This window comes from Scyliorhinus torazame, chromosome 1 (assembly GCF_047496885.1).
Source record: "Scyliorhinus torazame isolate Kashiwa2021f chromosome 1, sScyTor2.1, whole genome shotgun sequence".
Lineage (NCBI taxonomy): Eukaryota > Metazoa > Chordata > Chondrichthyes > Carcharhiniformes > Scyliorhinidae > Scyliorhinus > Scyliorhinus torazame.
Window position 1 is genome coordinate 315,330,291 of NC_092707.1, and position 19,757 is coordinate 315,350,047.

The 19,757-nt window shown below is 48.9% G+C and overlaps 1 protein-coding gene across 3 annotated transcripts in view; it reads right to left on the reverse strand.

The window, feature by feature from the left end:
- Nucleotides 1–19,757, reverse strand: part of LOC140424335 (echinoderm microtubule-associated protein-like 6) — a 755,202-nt gene that overhangs the window by 283,646 nt on the left and 451,799 nt on the right. For all 3 annotated transcript variants that reach the window (XM_072507857.1, XM_072507856.1, XM_072507859.1), the window contains one exon: nucleotides 18,751–18,882. In XM_072507857.1, the coding sequence (XP_072363958.1) occupies nucleotides 18,751–18,882 (132 nt within the window). The remainder of the gene's footprint in view (nucleotides 1–18,750; nucleotides 18,883–19,757) is intronic.

The window sequence follows — 19,757 nt, forward strand, 5'->3', positions numbered from 1 at the left end:
AGCTCATGGATAGTGGTGTTATCCAGGGCAAGCACGTTTGCAGTAAGTGCCTGCATCTTGAGGAGTATTGGCTTAGAGTTATTGAGCTGGAGGCTGACCTGTGGACAGTGCAACATAACAGGGAGTGTTATTTGGATGCTTTGCTTTGGATGTGGTCACAACCCCTAGGATAGAATTTTCTAGTTTGTAAAGTGGCCAGGGACAGGAGGGTGTGACTGCAGCTGAAGAAGGTAAAGAGACTCAAAGGGCAGCAGTGCTGGAGTGTCAACCTCTGCAATTGTCCAACAGGTTTGTGATTCTTGTCCAAAATTGGTGGGATTCTGGAGGTCTTTCTTTGGCAACATGTCAGCCATCCTGAATGTGGGGTTGGAACCCTGCCCAGTGGTAGCGCCTTTTGAGGTCTCTGATGTGCCGGAACTGCGGTGGGGGCAGGGGCGGATGTCATGGCCTTCGCTTCATTGGTGGCACAGAGGCAGATCCTATTGGGTTTAAGATGGTGACACCACCAAGTGCTTTGGCGTGGCTAGGGGACTTGAAGGAGTTTTTGCACATCGAGAAGGTCAAATTCACCGTGAGGGAGTTGATTAAGGGGTTCTATTGAAGATGGCAGCCATTTATATTGTACTTTAGAGAATTGGTCACTGTTAGCTGTTGGGGGTGTTGGAGGGGTGGATGGAGGGGTTATTTGCCTTTATGGGTTAGTTTTGTTGGTTTGGGGAGGAGGTTTGTGTTGGTATTTTGTAAAAAGTGTTTGTCTTTTGTAACTTCTGTATAAAATATTAAAAATTTAATAGAAATCATTTCCAAAAAGAAAGGTGTGTGTTTTATTCCGCTTGTTTGGATGAAAGCACTGCAAGGTGGATGAACTGACTGACCATGGCACTGTGTTACAGGATGCCATTCAAGTGGGGGAGTGCGTAATAATATAGTGGTAGTAGGGGACAGTATAGTGAAAGGGTGTGACACTGTTCTCTGTAGCTAGGAGCGAGAGTCCAGACAGGACAGTCTCCCAGAATAATATGTTGTGGATCCAACTAGGGCTCAGGTTATTTTGGATCTGGTAATATGTAATGAGGCAGGTTTAATAAACAATCTCAGAGTAAAAGATCCCCTGGGAAACAGTGACCATAACATGGTAGAATTTAGTATTCAATTTGAGAAACTGGATCAGAAACAGCTATGCTAAACTTAAATAAGGGTAATTTCAAAGGAATGAGCACAGAGATTGTTGGACTGGACTGGGAAAGGTATTTAGCAGAAAGGACGGTTGATTAGCTATGGCACACGTTTATGAAAATTGTTCATGTCTCACAACAAAGATATATCCCAGTGACGAAGGACTCTCGGAAGGGGATAAATCAACTATGGTTAACCAAAAAAGTTACGGATAGTATTAAACTGAAAGAAAAAACATAGCAATATGACATAAATTAGTGGTAAGGCAGAGGATTTAGAAAGTTTTAACAACCAACAAACATGACCAAAAAATAATAGAGGGAGAAGGTAAACTCTGAGGGTAAACTAGCAAGCAATATAAAAATGAACAATATGAGTTTCTTTAAATATGTAAAAAGGAAGAAGGAGGTTGAAGTCAATGAACGCCCCTTGGAGAATGAGACTGGGGAAATGATAATAGGGGAACCAGGAATGGCAGAGGAGTTAAATAAATACTTGGCGTCAGTCTTCACGGTGGAAGCCACTAATAATATTCCCAAAATACTAAATGATCAAGGGGCACAAGTGTGTGTGTGTGGGGGGAGGGGGGTGGACGGACATAAATATAATAACTATCGCTAGAGAAAAACTACTAGAGAAACTAATGGGGCGAAAAGCTGATAGTTCCCCTGAATCTGATGGGTTGCATCCCAGGATACTAAAGGAAGTAGCTATAGAGATAGTGGATGCGCTGCTAGTAATCTTCCAGAGGATTATAAAACTGCCAATGCCTGATTCAAAAAGGGAGGGAGATTAAAACTGGTAACTATAGGCCAGTTCACCTGACATCTGTCATAGGGAAAATGTTAGAGTCCATTATAAAGGATGTAATAATAGCAGAGCTTTAGAAATACATAATATAATCAAGATAAAAGCAAATTACTGTGGATGATGGAATCTGAAACAAAAGCAGAAAATACTGGACAATCTCAGCAGGTCTGACAGCATTTGTGGAGACGGAAGGAAGCCTTTCGAGTCTGGATGACTCTTTGTTCATTTAATAAAGCAGAGTCAGCATTGTTTAATGAAGGGGAAATCATACCTGACATTTTATTGGAATTCTTTGCGGTGGTAACGAGCAGGATCGATAAAGGAAAACAGTAGATGCAATATACTTGGATTTCCAAAAAGCGTTCGATAAGGTACCACACAAAAGGCTACTTAATAATTCCTTGCCCAGTGAAGCAGTAGAGGCTCCTTCATTAAATGTTTTTAAGATAAAGATAGATAGTTTTTTGAAGAATAAAGGGATTAAGGGTTATGGTGTTCGGACGGGAAAGTGGAGCAGAGTACACAAAAGATCAGCCATGATCTCATTGAATGGCGGAGCAGGCTCGAGGGGCCAGATGGCCTACTCCTGCTCCTAGTTCTCATTTTCTTAATAAGCTAAAGCCCATGGTGTTGCCGGTAGTATATTAGCATGAATAGAGGATTGGCTAACTGATAGAAGACCGAGAGAGTTAGAATAAGAGAGGCATTTTCAGGATGGCAATCTGTAACTAGTGAAGTGCCACAGGGATCAGTACTGGGGCTACAATTATTTACAAAATATATTAATGACTTGGACGAGGGAAGTGAATGTACTATTGTCAAGTTTGCCGATGACAGAAATATTTGTGAAGGCAAATGGTGAGAATGATACAAAGAGGCTGCAAAGGGATATAGACAGGTTAAATGAGTGGGCAAAAACTCGCTAGTTTTATAGGAAATATAGGAAAATGTGAAGATATCAACTTTGATAGGCAGGGAACTTCCGGTGGTGACCATGGTGTGAGTGGTTGCACACAGGGAAGCTCCATCCGAGGATGTTTATTTGATTTTTTTTTACCTGAAAGCGGGGGAATTTTGACAGAAAAGTGTGGGTGAAAGTGTGGAGGAGAAGTTCCCAGTGGGGTGGCATGTCTGCTGGTTATCAGACCCAGAAGAAGGTTAAAGACCTGGCCAAGGAACTGGAAGAGACCTGTGACGCAGCAACAATTGTAAAGATAGCGGAGGGGGAAGGGTTGTCGCATGCTGGAAAATCCTAGTTGGAGCAGCTGATAGAGTTCATCAGAGAGGAGTTCCGCCAGCAACAAAAGGAGATGCAGGAAGATCGATCGAAGGCCACTGAAGGAGCGGTAGCACCCTTGAAAGACTCAATGGAAATCCTCGAGAAGTGCTTGGAGGCACAGGGGTCGCAGATCCGGGAGATGGAGAGGGTGATGTCTGATCACAGTGCTCGGGTGGTGGCATTGGAGGGGGTGGTGGGGCTCCTGGGGAACCTTTTAAAGTCACTGAGGGCAAAGGTAGAGGAGCAGAATAGATCTGGAAGGTTAATCCTGCGTATTGTCGGTCTGCCTGAAGTTGTGGAAGGCACGAGTGCAACGAGATACGTTTCAAGGATGCTGGTGGGGCTGGTAGCTGAAGGGGTGCTGGACAAGGCCCCAGAAGTGGATAGAGTGCACAGGTCCCTAAGGTAGAAGCCGGGAGTGGGGGAGCCGCCATGGGCGGTGATTGTGAGGCTCCACAAGTTTGTGGAAAAGGAGGAAATCCTGCGGTGGACCAGGGAGAAGCAGAACTGCGAATGGGAGGGGAACAGGGTCCGAATCTATCAGGGCATTGGAGAAGAGCTGGAGAAAATGCACACCGGGTTCAACAGGGCCAAAGCGGCTCTTTACTGAAGGCTGTACCCACCGAAACTGTGGATGACTTTTGAAGGCTGGGAATACAACTTCAAAACCCCAGAGGAAGCCAATGACTTTATTAGAGACCGCAAACTGGGGGAGAACTGAACATTGATGGGAGATGCAGGAGTTGGAACAACGGATTTCGGAACACGCGGGTAGTGTAGGGGCTAGTGGGTGGGTTTCTTCTCTGGTGGGGTGATTTTGTTGTTGTGATGGTTTATTAAGGGGCAATAAGTTTGTAAGGGGCAATAATTTGAAAGGGGGCAATAAGTCTGTAAGGGGGCAACTTCCTCCCCCCCCACCCGCGCTGCCTGTGGTGATTTTTCGTTTTTGGAGGAGGTGACCTGTGGCTTTCGATGTGTCTTTTTTTGGGTGGGGGAGGGTAGGGTTCACAGGGAGTCATTTGCACAGACCAAGGAAGGAAAGGTGGGTGGAGGGGTGGATAGGAGGAGCCTTCGGGCAGGAGTTGCCATGCTGGCCGATAATGTTGGTGAATGGAAGTGAGGTGAGGGAGATGGCTGTGGGGGTTGGCCAAGTTGGGGCAGAGGACACAACATGGCAATGTTGGAGTAGGAGCGGGGTCATGGATGGAGAAGGGGCCATCTTGGATGGGCCCTGTTTAGAGCATAATTGAAGGGACAGAACCAGAGGGGGAGGATGGTTGACTGTAGAGCTGAGGGGAGGTGCTGAACAGCCCAGTGAAGAGGTCTCAGGTCTTTGCGCTTTTGAGGAGCTTAAAGGTGGTATTTCTGCAGGAGATGCACCTCCAGGTGAAGGATCAGGTTAGGTTGAGAAAGGGATCGGTGGGTCAGGTATTTCACTCAGGGTTCGATTCAAAGTTGCGGGGGATGGCCATCCTGCTGAGCAAAAAGACGTGGTTTCTTGGGGTCAAGGAAGTAAAGGATGCAAGGGGGAGATACGTGATAGTGAGCGGGATGTTGGAGCGGATGCCAGTGGTGCACGTGAATGTTTATGCACCAAACTGGGACGACGTGAGTTTTTTGTGAAGGGGTTGCTGAGAGCGATTCCAGATCGGGACACGCATTAGTTGATCATGGGGGGGTGATTTAATTGCGTACATTTTGTGAGCCGAACAGTGTTGGTGGGGGTGGAGTATGCAGGCATCGTGATTTCTCACCATGCAACGCATTGGCTGGATGTTAGACTTAGCTCAAGGCAGGAGCAGAGGCCGTGATAGAGGTTAGACCTGGGGCTTTCAGTGCACAAGGAATTCTGTGATAAGGTGTGGTCAGTGATTAAGGACTATGTGGAGCTGAACCAGAATGGGGAGATATCGGTGGCCACATTTTGGGAGGCATTGAAGGCGGTGGTTCGGTGGGCGAATATCTCATTCAAGGCAAGCGAGATAGAAGGAGGGAGGAGTATAGACGGTTATTGTGATGATATGCATAAGCAATATATATAGTGATACACAAGTCCTCCAAACCAGCAGGTGGCAGTAGAGAACAACCATGTGACACAGTTACCTCAGAGAGTTGGTAGAGGGTCTTCGTAGTGGATAGTGACAATTTGAGGTAGCTCTTAGATTATTTATAATGGATTATTTGATAACATTCTTGTGGTTATCTAACCCACTTAATTGTTCAACAACAAAACTTTAAACTAGTCAAGAACTAGACGTTCTTTTGTGCAATTATTCTGACTGGCCAAGCACCAGAACAAAACAGTTATTGGTTGAGATAGTCGAGGTGGACAGGAAATATTCGAGGGCCTCCACCAAGGAGGAATTGGCGAAGAGAAATAAGTTGCAGGGGTAGTTCAACAGGCTGATGACAGGGAAGGCAGTTGGGCGCTACAGAGGGCAAGTGGGGTGCAGTATGAATATGGAGAGAAGGCGAGCCTCATGCTAGCCCATCAGCTACGGAGGCAGGCCATGTCTAGCGAAATCGTGAGAATACGGACAGGGAAGGGGAAGGTAGTGTCGGAGCCGGGGAAGATAAACGAGGCGTTCAGGAAGTACTATGAGAAGTTGTATAGGGCCGATCTGGGGGAGGAAGAAGGGGACATGGGCGATTTTTGGACGGGCTGCGATTCCCACGGCTGGATGAGGAGAGGCAGCAGGCGCTGGAGGAGCCATTAGGGCTGAGAGAGGTGATGGATAGCATAAAAGGGGTGAAGTCAGGGAAGGCCCTGGGGCCGGATGGCTACCCGGCAGAGTTCTATGAAGAGTTCACATTGGAGTTGGAACTACGTTTACTCGTGATGTTTAGTGAGGTGCTGGAGAAGGGGAGCTACCGGAGACAGTGAGCCAGGCGTCAATCACGCGAATCCTGAAGAAGGTGAAGGATTTGCTGAATGTGGGTCATATAGGCCCATATCACTGTTGAATACAGATGTGAAAATATTGGCCACATTAGTGGTGAGGAGGATGGAAGGATGTGTTCTGGGGTGGTGCAGAGGGCCAACCGGGTTTCTTGAAGGGCAGGCAACTTTCCAGTAACATTAGGCGGTCACTAAATGTGATCATGACCCCATCGAAGGGATGGGTACCAGAGGTAGTGGTCTTTATGGACGCGGAGAAGGCTTTCGACCGGGTGGAGTAACAGTACATGTTTGAGGTTCTGGGAAGGTTTGGGTTCTGGCTGAAGTTTGTGGCATAGGTGCGTCTGTTCTATGTGGCCTCCGGTGGCGAGTGTACGGACAAACAAGATGACTTCATGGAGCTTTGGGTTGCACAGGGGAATGAGGCAGGGGTGTCCGCTGACGCCGCTGCTATTCGTGCTGGTGATAGAGATCTTGGTGATGGCCCTTAGGGGGTCAGTAGTGACAGGGGATTACGAGGGGGAGTAGGGAACACCGGGTGTCGTTGTATGCAGACGGCTTGCTGCTGTTCGTATCAGACACACTTGAAAGAGTATGGGGGAATTATGGGCTCAGTAGAGAGGTTCGGGGCCTTCTCGGGCTAGAAGCTGAATGTCAGAAAAAGTGAGGTGTTTCTGGTAAATGAGGCGGGTCGGGGAGCTAATCTGGAGGTGTTGCCATTTTGGGAAGCCAGGGATAGGTTTAGGTATCTGGGGGTTCAGGTGATGGGTGAATGGGCGATGATGCGCAAATGGAATCTAACAAATTGGTGGAGGAGGTAAGGGAAGGCCTTAAGAGATGGGATACGTTACACCTGACACTGGCGGGGAGGGTTTAGGTGGTAAAAATGAACATTCTGCCAAGGTTCCCATTTGTATTCCAGACCCACCCGATCTTCATTCCGAAAGCCTTTTTCTGGAACCTGGATACTGCGATTTCGGAGTTGAAATGGGCAGGGAAGGTACCTAGGTGAAGAGGGACCTGCTACAGAGGCAGAGGCAGAAAAGGGGGTTGGCGCTACCGAATCAGCTTCACTACTAGGGAAGGTGGGACCTGTACATGAAGGATGGGTTGCACCTAAACTGGAGGGGCACCAATATCCTGGGCGGGAGGTTTGCTAGAGCTCAAGGAGGGTTTAAACTAGTTTGGCAGGGGGATGGGAACCAGAGCTACGGATTAGAGGATAGGGTAGCTGCTGAACAGGCAGAAATAGTATGCAGCAAGTCTGTGAGGAAGAATAGACAGTTGATAGGGCAAAGTTGCACACAGTGGGATCGGTTAAAGTGTGTCTGTTTCAATGCAAGGACTGTCAGGAATAAGGGAGATGAACTGGAGAGCATGGATCAGAACTTGGGACTACGATGTTGCGGCCATTACAGAGACATGGATTTTACAGGGGCAGGAATGGTTGTTAGATGGCCAGGGGTTTAGATGTTTTAAGAAGAACAGGGAGGGAGGCAAAAGAGGAGGGGGAGTGACACTGTTAATTAGGGAGTGCATCACAGCTGCAGAAAAGGAGGTAGTCGAGGACGGTTTGTCTACTGAGTCAGTATGGGTGGAAGTCAGAAACAAGAATGGAGCAGTAACTGAAGGGAATCAGCTATTTCTGATAGGTAAAAGGCCATTTTAATGTAAATATTAAAGCCCAGTCTTTAAAACCCATTTTAAAATACGGATTTCAGTATTCATAAACTTAGGTCATGACAAAACATGACCAGAGGTACAGGACTTGACACATCCACAAACTAGCTGGAGATAAATGCAACATTTTTTCTGACAATATGAACTGACTACTGTTCTAATGAACAGAATTCAAAATTAGTTTCATATTAAAAATGAGCTGTACCAGTAATCAGATCAAGGTCAGAATGAGCATCAAAGCAAAATTAATCCACCATTGTTCAGAATATGGATAAAATGTGAGTCAGCAGAAAACCAGTGAGAACCAGACTCAATAACAGCACAAAATCACATTCCTTAGCACACAGAAAAATTCAAACATGAAACATTTAAAACTTATGTTGCACATTGAGGATTGACAATTAACTATCCAATCAAATGTATTTGAAACTCACCCAAACCAATCAGGACGACATAGAGATAGGGACAGATGGCCTCAGACTGATAACATTTTCCTTAAACATGAGAGTTCGAACAGCCATTTTCAATCCGGATCAATCTATACTTTTACTTGACTATTCGCTATCCTTATTTTCATATTTTCCCTTCTAAAACTCTTGAAGTCTGTGCAAGCGGTCTTTGCCTTAAGCAAGAAACCATTTCTGTATTATTTTTGAAAGTTAAAATTGTTTTATAAATTACTTCTCTTTAAGTCTTTTGCTGGCAAGGCTTTATTGAGAATAGATTTAAGTTTCTCTCAATTGTAATCAGTAGAGGCAATAAAAGATTCTTACTCCACATCCGAGAAGTGTAACTCAAATTTCTACCGAGTTTTAAAATGTATGCGAGACTGCACTTGAACTGCATGGTAGATCTCTACAGTAACTTTATTGGGAGTTTTCTATAGATCCCCCAATAGCAGCAGTGAGATGGAGGAACAGATTGGGCAGCAGATCTTGGAAAGGTGCAGAAGTAACAGAGATGTTCTATGTTCTTGTTGTCATGGGTGACTTCAATTTCCCTAATATTGACTGGAACCTCCTTAGTGCAAATGGCTTGGATGGAGCAGTATTTGTCAGGAGTGTCCAGGAAGGATTCCTGACTCAATCTGTAGATAGGCTGACTAGGGGGAAGGCCAGATTGGATTTGGTGCTTGGCAACGAACCAGGCTAGGTGTCAGATGTCTCGGTGGGAGAGCATTTCGGTGACAGTGATCACAACTCCTTGACCTTTACCATAGTCATGGGGAGTGATAGGAACAGACAGTATGGGAAGGTATTTAATTAAGGTAGGGGAAATTATAGTGCTATTAGACAGGAGCTGAGGAGCATAAATGGGGAACAGATGTTCTCAGGGAAATGCACAACAGTAATGTGGGGGTTGTTTAAGGAGCACTAGCTGCGAGTACCAGATAGTTTTGTCCCACTGAGACAAAGAAGGAATGGTAAAGTGAACGAGCCTTGGATGACCAGAGAAGTGGCGCTTCTAGTCAAGAGGAAGAAGGAAGTTTACGTAAGGTTGGGGAAACAAGGATCTGGCACTGCTCTAGAGGGTTACAAGGTAGACAGGAAGGAACTCAAAAATGGACTTAGGAGAGCTAGAAGGGTGCATGAAAAAGCCCTAGCGGGAAGGATTAGGGAAACCCCCCCACTTAAGTGAGAAATAAGAGGATGATCAGTGAGAGTAGGGCCGATCAGGGATAGTGGAGGGAACTTGTGCCGAGAGTCTGAGGAGGCAGGGGAGGCCCTAAATGAATATTTTGCTTCAGGATTCAATAGAGAAGCACCTTGTTGCTCATGAGAACAGCATGAACCAGGTTAATAGACTCGAACAGGTTGATATTAAGGAGAGTGTGCTGGAAATTGTGAAAAGCATTAGGATAGAAAGTCCCCCGAGCCAGACGGGACATACCCAAGGTTACTACGGGAAGCTAGGGAGGTGATTGCTGTGCCGTTGGCGATGATCTTTGCGTCCTCACACTCCACTGGAGTAGTACCAGATGATTGGAGAGTGGCGAATGTTGTTCCCTGTTCAAGAAAGGGAATCGGGAAATCCATGGGAATTACAGACCAGTCAGCCTTCCATCTGTGAGCAAAATCAAAGATCATAGAATTTACAGTGCAGAAGGTTTTGTTGCACACTTGGAATATTGTGTCCAGTTCTGATTGTTCAATATAGGAAGGATGTGGATGCTTTGGAGAGGATGCAGAGGAGATTTACCAGGATGCTGCCTGGACTGGAGGGCATGTCTTATGAAGAAAGGTTGAGGGAGCTAGGGCTTTTCTTACTGGAGCGAAGAAGGAAGAGAGGTGACATGATACAGGTGTACAAGGTGATGAGAGGCATGGATAGAGTGGATAGCCAGAGACCATTTCCCAGGGCGGAAATGGCTGTCACGAGGGGACATAATTTTAAGGTGATTGGAGGAAGGTATAGGGGAGATGTCAGAGGTAGGTTATTTACACAGAGTGTGGTGGGTGTGTGGAATGCACTGCCAGCGGAAGTGGTGGAGTCAGAGTCATTAGGTATATTTAAGCGACTTCTGGACAGGCAAATGGACAGCAGTAAATTGAAAGGGTGTAGGTTATTTTGATCTTAGATTAGCATAAATGGTCGGCACAATACTGTGGGCCGAAGGGCCTGTACTGTGCTGTACTGTTATATGTTCTACTACTGGGTGACGAATGTGGAGAAGGTGAGGTGCTGGTGGGAAGGAGAGGGGTCAGAATGGCTCAGGCTGGAGGAGGAGTCCTGGAGGGAGTCCAACCTGAGGGCTATTATGACGGCAGCGCTACCACTGGCACTGAGGAGAGCCTGGTCATACAGGCCATGATCAGGATGTGGAACCAGTTGAGCAGACACTTCAGGATAGAAGAGATGCTGGTGCTAACTCCGCTGTGTGAGGAAGACGGGCTTAAGCCAGGGGAGACGGATAGCATGTATAGGAGGTGGAGAGAGGTGGGGATGGTGAGGGTGAGGGATCTATACCTGGAGGAGAGGTTTGTTAGTCTAGAAGAGCTGTGGGAGAGGGTAGATCTCCTGAAGGGAAGCAAATTTAGCTATTTGCAAGTGAGGGGCTTTCCATGGAAGATATGGAGAGGATTTCCTAAGTATATCTCATTGGAGCAGTTGCTGCTACCAGACGTGGAAGGGGAGGGTATGATCGGGGACATATATGGGTGGCTGGGGGAGCAGAGGGGAGCGCAGGTGGTGAAGATCAAGGAGAAATGGGAGGAGTTGAGGAGGGGGGGGGGGTGGGGAGAAGAGATAGGATGGAGAGTGTGGAGGTAGGGTGGATTTGACCTCCTCGTGTGCGAGGATGAGTTTGATTCAGTTTAAGGAGGTGCATGGGGTGCACATGACTCGGGCGAGGATGAGTGGGTTCTTCCAGGGGATGGCAGACGAGTGTGAGAAGCGTGGGAAAGGACCAACAAACCATGTGCACATGTTCTGGCGCTGTGAGAAGTTGGAGAGATACTGGGAGGGGGTGCTTGGGACGTTATCAAAGATTGTGGGGGTAAAGACCGGGCTGACCTTTTGGTGGTGGTTTTTGGGGTATCGGAAATGCTGGAGCTGATGGAGGGAAGGAAGGCCGAGGTTGTGGTCTTCACCTCTCTAGTTGCCCGGCGAAGGATTTTGCAGGAATGGCAGTTGATAACACCACCGGGAGTGGGGCCTGGCTGGGGGACCTGTACCACTTTCTCTGGCTGCAGAAGGTTAAATTTGAATTGAGGGGATCAACAGAGGGCTTGGAGATACGGTGGGGACTGTTTATTCTGGTAGTCACCACTGTTGTATTGTATATACCGCATACGAGGGGTATTACGGTAAGGCCCCTGTACTACAGGTACGGGGGTAGATCCCTGCTGGCTCCGCCCAGTAGGCGGAGTATAAATGTGTGGGCTCTCTGGGCTGCCGCCATTTCGGCAGCAGCTGCGGGAGGCTACACATCTCTGCGTAATAAAGCTCGATTACACTCTACTCTCGTCGTAATTGATAGTGCATCAATTTATTACGCAGAGATTTTACAACGATGGATTTCCGCATCAAGCCTGATCGCCTGTAGATGCACCCTCAAGCAGACAACGCCAAGTCGACCTTCGCACATTGGCTAGCTTGCTTTGAAGCATACATCGGATCTGCGACAGAACCACCCTCAGAGGCACAGAAGCTCCAGATCCTTTACACGCGGCTGAGCTCCGATATCTTGCCCAACATCCGGGACATGCCGACCTACGCTGAGGCCATGGCGCTACTGAAGGAGAACTACACTCAGCAGACCAACAAAATCTACGCCAGGCACCTCCTGTCCACGCGGCATCAACTCCCCGGTGAGTCTGTGGAAGATTTCTGGCGTGCCCTGCACACCCTGGTGAGAGGCTGCGATTGCCAGGCCGTTGAACATTTTGATCTGCTAGTTAGAGACGCGTTCGTTACGAGCATAGGGTCGGCCTACATAGCCAGCGCCTCTTAGAAGGGGCTAACCTCAACCTCGCGGTGACCAAGAAACTAGCGCTCTCGCTCACAGTCGCCTCACGCAATGTACAGGTGTGTGCCCCCGACCGCACGGCCCACCCCTCCTGGGCATCGTGGACCCCGCCAGCGAACACCCCATCGTGGACTCCATCAGCGACTGCCCCCAGCCAACCCCAGGCCTGCGCCGGGCGGCAGCCAACCAACCCTGGGGGACCCAAGTGCTACTTCTGCGGACAGACAAAGCACCCCCGGCAGAGCTGCCCGGCACGGAGCACGCTCTGCAAGGCCTGCGGGACGAAAGGACACTTCGCTGCTGTGTGCCGGGCCCATTCGATCGCCGCTATTGTCCCTGCCACCCCCACATGCGACCTGTGGGCGCTGCCATCTTCCTCACCTCAGACCACGTGCGGCCCGTGGGCGCCGCCATCTTGCTCGCCTCACAACACGCGGGGTCCGTGGGCGCCGCCATCTTTCTCGCCTCACAACACGGGCGGCCCGTGGGCGCCGCCATCTTTCTCACCTCACAACACGGGCGGCCCGTGGGCGCCGCCATCTTGCTCGCCTCACAACACGGGCGGCCCGTTGGCGCCGCCATCTTCCCCGCCTCAGGACCCCTGCTCGTTGGCCACCTCATTGGGCCGCTCATCGCCTGCAAGTGCCGCCAACCAGCCGTGTCTTGCCTCCATCACGACTGACCAGTCCCGACCGCACAACCTCGCGACCGCGTCGACGACAATGAAGGTCGACGGGCACAAGATATCCTGCCTTCTGGACTCCGGGAGCACGGAGAGCTTCATCCACCCCGATACACCACTCCGTGGCAATCCGGGAGTACTGCACCGCTGCCCTCACCATCCAGGGCGTAGAGGTCAGCGGCTTCCGGCTCTACGTCCACCCCAACCTCTGCGCTGCCTTGCTACTCGGCCTGGACTTCCAGTGCAACCTCCAGAGCCTATTCCTGAAATTTGGCGGGCCCCTACCACCCCTTACTGTCTGCGGTCTCACGCCCCTAAAGGTTGACCCGCCTTCTCCGTTTGCAAACCTCACCCCAGATTGCAAACCCATCGCCATCAGGAGCAGACGGTACAGCGCCCAGGACAGGACCTTCATCAGGTCGGAGGTCCAGTGGCTGCTACGAGAAGGTATTATCGAGGCCAGCAACAGCCCCTGGAGAGCCCAAGTGGTAGCTGTGAAAACTGGGGAGAAAAACAGGATGGTCGTTGACTACAGTCAGACCATCAATCGGTACACGCAGCTCAATGCGTACCCCCTCCCACGCATATTTGATATGGTCAATCAGATTGCACAGTACCTTGTCTTCTCGACAGAGGACCTAAAATCTGCCTACCACCAGCTCCCTATTCGCAAGGCGGACCACCCGTACACCGTGACACTGCGTTTGAAGCGGACGGCCGCCTTGACCACTTCCTTAGGGTTCCCTTTGGTGTCACTAATGGGGTCTCAGTTTTCCAACGGGAGATGGACTGAATGGTTGACCGGTACGGACTGCGGGCCACCTCCCGTACCTGGAAAACGTCATCATCTGCGGCCACGACCAGCAGGACCACGACACTAACCTTTCCAAGTTCCTCCACACCGCTAAACTCCTCAACCTAACCTACAACAAGGAGAAGTGCATGTTCAGCACGAACCGATTAGCCACCCACGGCTATGTGGTCCAGGACGGAGTGCTAGGGCCCGACCCCGATTGCATGCGCCCCCTCATGGAACCCCCCCTTCCCCACAGCCCCAAGGCCCTCAAACGATACCTGGGCTTCTTCTCACACTACGCCCAGTGGGTCCCTAACTATGCGGACAAGGCCCGCCCACTCATTCACTCCACCGTTTTCCCCCTGACGGCCGAGGCTCACCAGGCCTTCAACCGTATCAAGGCCGACATCGCCAAGGCCGCGATGCACGCGGTCGACGAGTCGCTCCCCTTCCAAGTTGAGAGTGAAGCATCAGACGTCGCTCTAGCCGCCACCCTCAGCCAGGCCTGTGGTATTGTTTTCCCGCACCCTCCATGCCTCCTCCGTCGAAAAGGAGGCCCAAGCTATCGTTGAAGCTGTGCGGCATTGGAGGCATTACCTGGCCGGCAGGAGATTCACTCTCCTCACTGACCAACGGTCGGTTGCCTTCATGTTCAACACACAGCGGAGTAAGATAAAAAATGATAGGATCTTGAGGTAGAGGATCAAGCTCTCCACCTACAATTACGAGATTTTGTATTGCCCCGATAAGCTCAACGAGCCCCCCGATGCCCTATCCCGAGGTACTTGTGCCAGCGCACAAGTAGACCGACTCCGGACCCTGCACGACGATCTCGGTCACCCAGGAATCACCTGCTTTTATCACTTCATAAAGGCCCACAAACTGCCCTACTCCATCGAGGAAGTCAGGGATATCACCAGAGACTGCCAGGTCTGCGCGGAGTGTAAATCGCACTTCTACTGGCCAGACCGAGCGCACCTGGTGAAGGCCTCCCGCCCCTTTGAACGCCTCAGCGTGGACTTCAAAGAGCCCCTCCCCTCCACCGACTGAAACACGTACTTTCTTAATGTGGTCGACGAATATTCCAGATTCCCCTTCGCTGTCCCATGCTCCGATATGACGTCTGCCACCGTCATCAAAGCCCTCAACACCATCTTTGCTCTGTACGGTTTCACTGCCTACGTCCACAGCGACCGGGGATCTTCATTTATGAGCGAAGAGCAGCGCCAGTACCTGCTCAACAGGGGCATTGCCTCGAGCAGGACGACCAGCCAAAACCCCCGGGGAAACAGGCAGGTGGAGCAGGAGAATGGGACGGTCTGCAAGGCCGTCCAGCTGGCCCTACGGTCCAGAAATCTCCTGGCCTCCCGCTGGCAGGAGGTCCTCCCCGACGCCCTTCACTCCATTCGGTCGCTCCTTTGCACTGCGATTAACGAAACTCCCTCTGAACGACCCTTTGCCTTCCCCAGGAAGTCCACCTCCGGGGTTTCGCTCCCAACGTGGCTGGCAGCTCCAGGACCCATCCTCCTCCGCAAGCATGTGCGGCTACACAAGGCAGACCCGTTGGTTGAGAGGGTACAGCTACTTCACGGGAACCCGCAGTACGCCTACGTAGCATACCCCGACAGTCGCCAAGACACAGTCTCCATCAGGGACCTGGCACCAGCTGGCTACCCCCCCCGCCCCCCCTCCCTCCCCTCCTGCCCCGGCGCCACTCTCCCTCCCCCCAGCGCACCCCACCTGCTCCAGGCCAATCCGTCCTCCCCTTGGTCCCACCCGGGGATAAAGATGCGGTCGACACGCTCCCGGAGTCACCGACGACCGAACCGACGCCGAAATCGCCACCAGAACTGCGGCGCTCGCAACAACGGATCAAGGCACCCGATCGTCTGAATTTGTAAACTTTTCCTTAAAATGTTAAACACCTGAATGTAAATAATTTTCCACCACCCCCGCTGGACTCTTTTTTTTTTAAACAGGGGGTGAATGTGGTAGCCACCACTGTTGTATTATATATACCGCATACGAGGGGTATTACGGTAAGGCCCCTGTACTACAGGTACGGGGGTAGATCCCTGCCTGCTGGCTCCACCCAGTAGGCGGAGTATAAATGGGTGGGCTCTCCGAGCTGCAGCCATTTTGGCAGCAGCTGCACGAGGCTACACATCTCTGCGTAATAAAGCCTCGATTACACTCTACTCTCGTCTCGTCGTAATTGATAGTGCATCATTCATGACCATGTTTGAGGAGTTGTTTGTCGTGGGGGGTGGGTGAAAAGGGGAAAAACTTGCACAAACTGTGAAACGTGAGATGTGCAGAACAAAGGAGTAGAATATTATTAAAATGGAGAAAGACTGCAGAAAACTGCAGCACAGATTGATTTGGCAGTCCTCGTGTATAAAAACAAGTATGCAAGTTCAGCAGGTAGTAGTGAAGCAAATGGAATATTGCCCTGTATTTCAAAGGAATGGAATATAAAAATAATGAAGTCTTGCTAAAACCATACAAGACAGTACTTGGATCACGCCTGGAATACTGTGAACAGTTTTTGGCCCCCTATAGAAGGAAAGTTGTAAAGTTCACTAGGATGAACCCGGGTATTGGTGGATTTTCTTTTGAGGAGAGGTTGAGTAGGTTGGGCTTGTTCTTGCTGGAGTTTAGAAGAATGAGAGGTGACATTATTGAGACGTATAGTATTGTCAGGGAGCTTAATAGGGTTGATGCCGAGAAGTTGTTTCCCCATGTGGGAGAGTCTAGGATCAGAGGACATAATCTCAGAGTAAGGTGTTGCCCTTTTAAGACAGAGGTGAGGAGGGATTTCTTCTCCCAAGGGGTAGTGAATCTGTGGAATTCTTTACTGCAGAGAACGGGTCGTCAAGTATGTTCAACGCTGAGGTAAACAGATTTTTAATCAGTAAGGGAATCAAGGGTTATGGGGATAAACTGAGAAAGTGGAGTTGAGGATTATCATATCAGATCTGTCATGATCTCATTGAATAGCAGAGCAGGCTTGATGTGCCAAATGGTCAATTTCTGTTCCTACATCTAATGGTCTAAGATGTCCATGCTTAGACAATCCGCAGCTTGTTAATCAGAAGGATTATGTGATGAGGGGGCATTGGATATGAGAAGATGGATTAGTTGTGCGCATACTGTCACCTTCAATGGTTTCAGCCACAGCCATGCCCGCTTCAATAAAAACACCATCTCCTCCATGGGATTGTGGACATTCCCCTACTTGGTGGGGTGCAGCTGCCTCCTGTTATATGACACGTTATCAGCAAGAGCGAGGCAATTGTGTCAGTGAGTGTGGTGCAACCTGTTTGGGTAATGTAGCTGCTATAATTGAATAGTATCTGCAAGCTGCAAAATGTGAGGCTTGCAACAGTGTCAGAGTGAGGTGAAGCTATGAATGTTAGGTACGAGTCACGTTTAATAGAGTATGTCAGTGTGAATGGAGCTGTGTATCAGGCTACTGGCTCATTTGCAAGGATATGAGGCAGGATTCTCCGTCCCACCACACCCATTTTCTGTCAGGGCATATCCCCGTTGGCAGTGGGATCCTCCGTCCCGGCAGCCGGCTAATGGGGTTTCTAGTTGTGGGCACCCCCACGCCATCGGGAAATCTGCGGGTGTGAATGCGCTGCCGGTGAAGCGGAGGATCCCCCCGATGGAGAATCCTGCCCATGGCATTTCACGATGCTTTTACTAACCTTGAAAACTCTGAAGGCATTGAACTTTTAGCAGCAGTGCGTTCAGATCCTCGGGGCTAGACTGCTGGCATTGATTGCAATAACTATCTGGTCATATTCCTTTGTAATGTCTACCTGGATGGTCCCGTGGTCCCTTGTTTGTAGATGATATCTTTCCTCTTGTCCATGTCCTGCACCAAGACCTTTAATGTAGCAACTGGAACCTTGGGAGGATACTCTCTTCCCTGTTGCACCACTCGTCCCTTCTTACCAGTAAGACTCTCTTCCTAAGTCACATCCAGCATCTGTTTTGCCCAAAAGCACTTACCTTTTATAAGGTGCAGGGTACTTTAAAATAATGCAGGCCAGTTTTAAGTGTTGCTAGCATTGTACAAACTTGGGCTCCCTGTTGAGGTTTGCAGTCACGTAAATGAATGTCTAGTGCTGGACTGCATGCTTAAACTAATAAGCAACATGAGGTTTGCATGCTACCTTCATTGGAAACAATGGGCACGCAGGTTAATCATTCATCCTGATCCTGGTGACCATTTTCAGGTGCTATCCAAATTTGCCCCCAGAGAGTCTTAGTGATCTAAGACTTGATCGTCGCCAAGTTCTTTGACTCTGCTGCTGGATCAGAATTTTGCACGGACCAAGGTTGTGGAGATATACATGTATCTGAAGAATAACTGGTTTATTGTATGAACATAATTATTTACAGATGGGCCCTTACTCATGTTACTCTCTCTTACATTATCATGGGTGTGATAGTTTCTTTACTTCCAAACATTAACCTTTCAGCCCTGAACACCTTAATACTACATGAGGGGTCTGAGGTCCTTGCAGGAAAAAGAGCAGGAATGCAGTTTTTGGAAAGAGGGAACTCCTTAAACCACATGAAAATAGTGCCAAAGAATTGTACTCATCCTGTTAGAAAAACTCATGCGACTCTAATGTTTGGAGTACTATAGTGCTTAAGAACGAAGCAGGAGTCCAGACTTGATTTCAGTGTTGAGCCTAGTCCTTAAGGAAAATAACATGCTATTAAAATAATGTATTGCCCCTTTCAATAAACCTATTTCATACTTTACATCTCAAAAGCAAATAGGTTTAAAATTAGTGACTTGGTACACTTTATTTGAAACTGACATAACAGTTTCACAAACAGAATTTTTGTGAGCATTTTTTCAAGTTTAATTTTGTAATGTATTTTTGATTTTGAAATATTTATAGAAAATATTGAAAACACTTGAAGAATAACTTCTTACCTTTTACATCCCAGTCTATATGGGTAATGTAACTTGAAGCCCCTTTACATATACCAACTCTTTTACTTGAAAGCACATTGTAGATGTCCACAAAATTGTCATGCGACGTTACTGCTAGATATTTCCCTGCATCTAGGAGCATAATAAATATTATTAGTAGTTACCTAACACACACACCTAAGAACTAAGGTTAAGATTTTACGGCTGTCTTGCCAGTGGGTTTGAATGTAGGGGCTAAATAAAACAGGTAGCCTGCCCGCCTCCCTGTCCATCCTGATCTGTCTCCTTTATTGTGGTGGCTTTGTAAAGCAACAGGCAGCCTGTCTGCCCATGGGCCTTTGTGTGGGGTAGGAGTCTTCAGTGGCCAATTAAAGGGCCTCATTCCACCTCCGCTGCTATATTAAGAGTGGCAGGGGAAGGCTGAGACCAGATGGGAAGCCTTCACTGTGCAGGCTGCTGTTGGGCAGGTAGTGAAGGGTGCCTCCTTTTGGGAGGGGGGGAAAACAACCCTGTGACCATTGAAGACCCCCTTCAAAATCATATGTTCCTATTTAAGACTCCCTCAAGACCTCTAAAACACATCTCTTCACCCCTTCCTCCATTCGTTGGGGTCTACCAGACAGGACAACTCAAATTCTCCATATTCACCTGAAGATGCAGTATAATTTGGATAAGTGTGAGGTTATTCACTTTGGAAGCAAAAACATGAAGGCAGATTACTACCTGAATGGTTGTAAATTGGGAGAGGGGAGTGTGCAGCGGGACCTGGGTTCCTTGTGCACCAGTCGCTGAAGGTACGCATGCAGGTGCAACAGGCAGTAAAGAAGGCTAATGGTATGTTGGCCTTCATTGCGAGAAATTGTGAGTACAGAAGCAGGGATGTGTTGTTGCAATTATACAGGGTCTTGGTGAGGCCACACCGAGAATATTGTGTGCAGTTTTGGTCTCTTTTTCTGAGGAAGGATGTTCTTGCTCTCGAGGGAGTACAGCGAAGGTTTACCAGACTG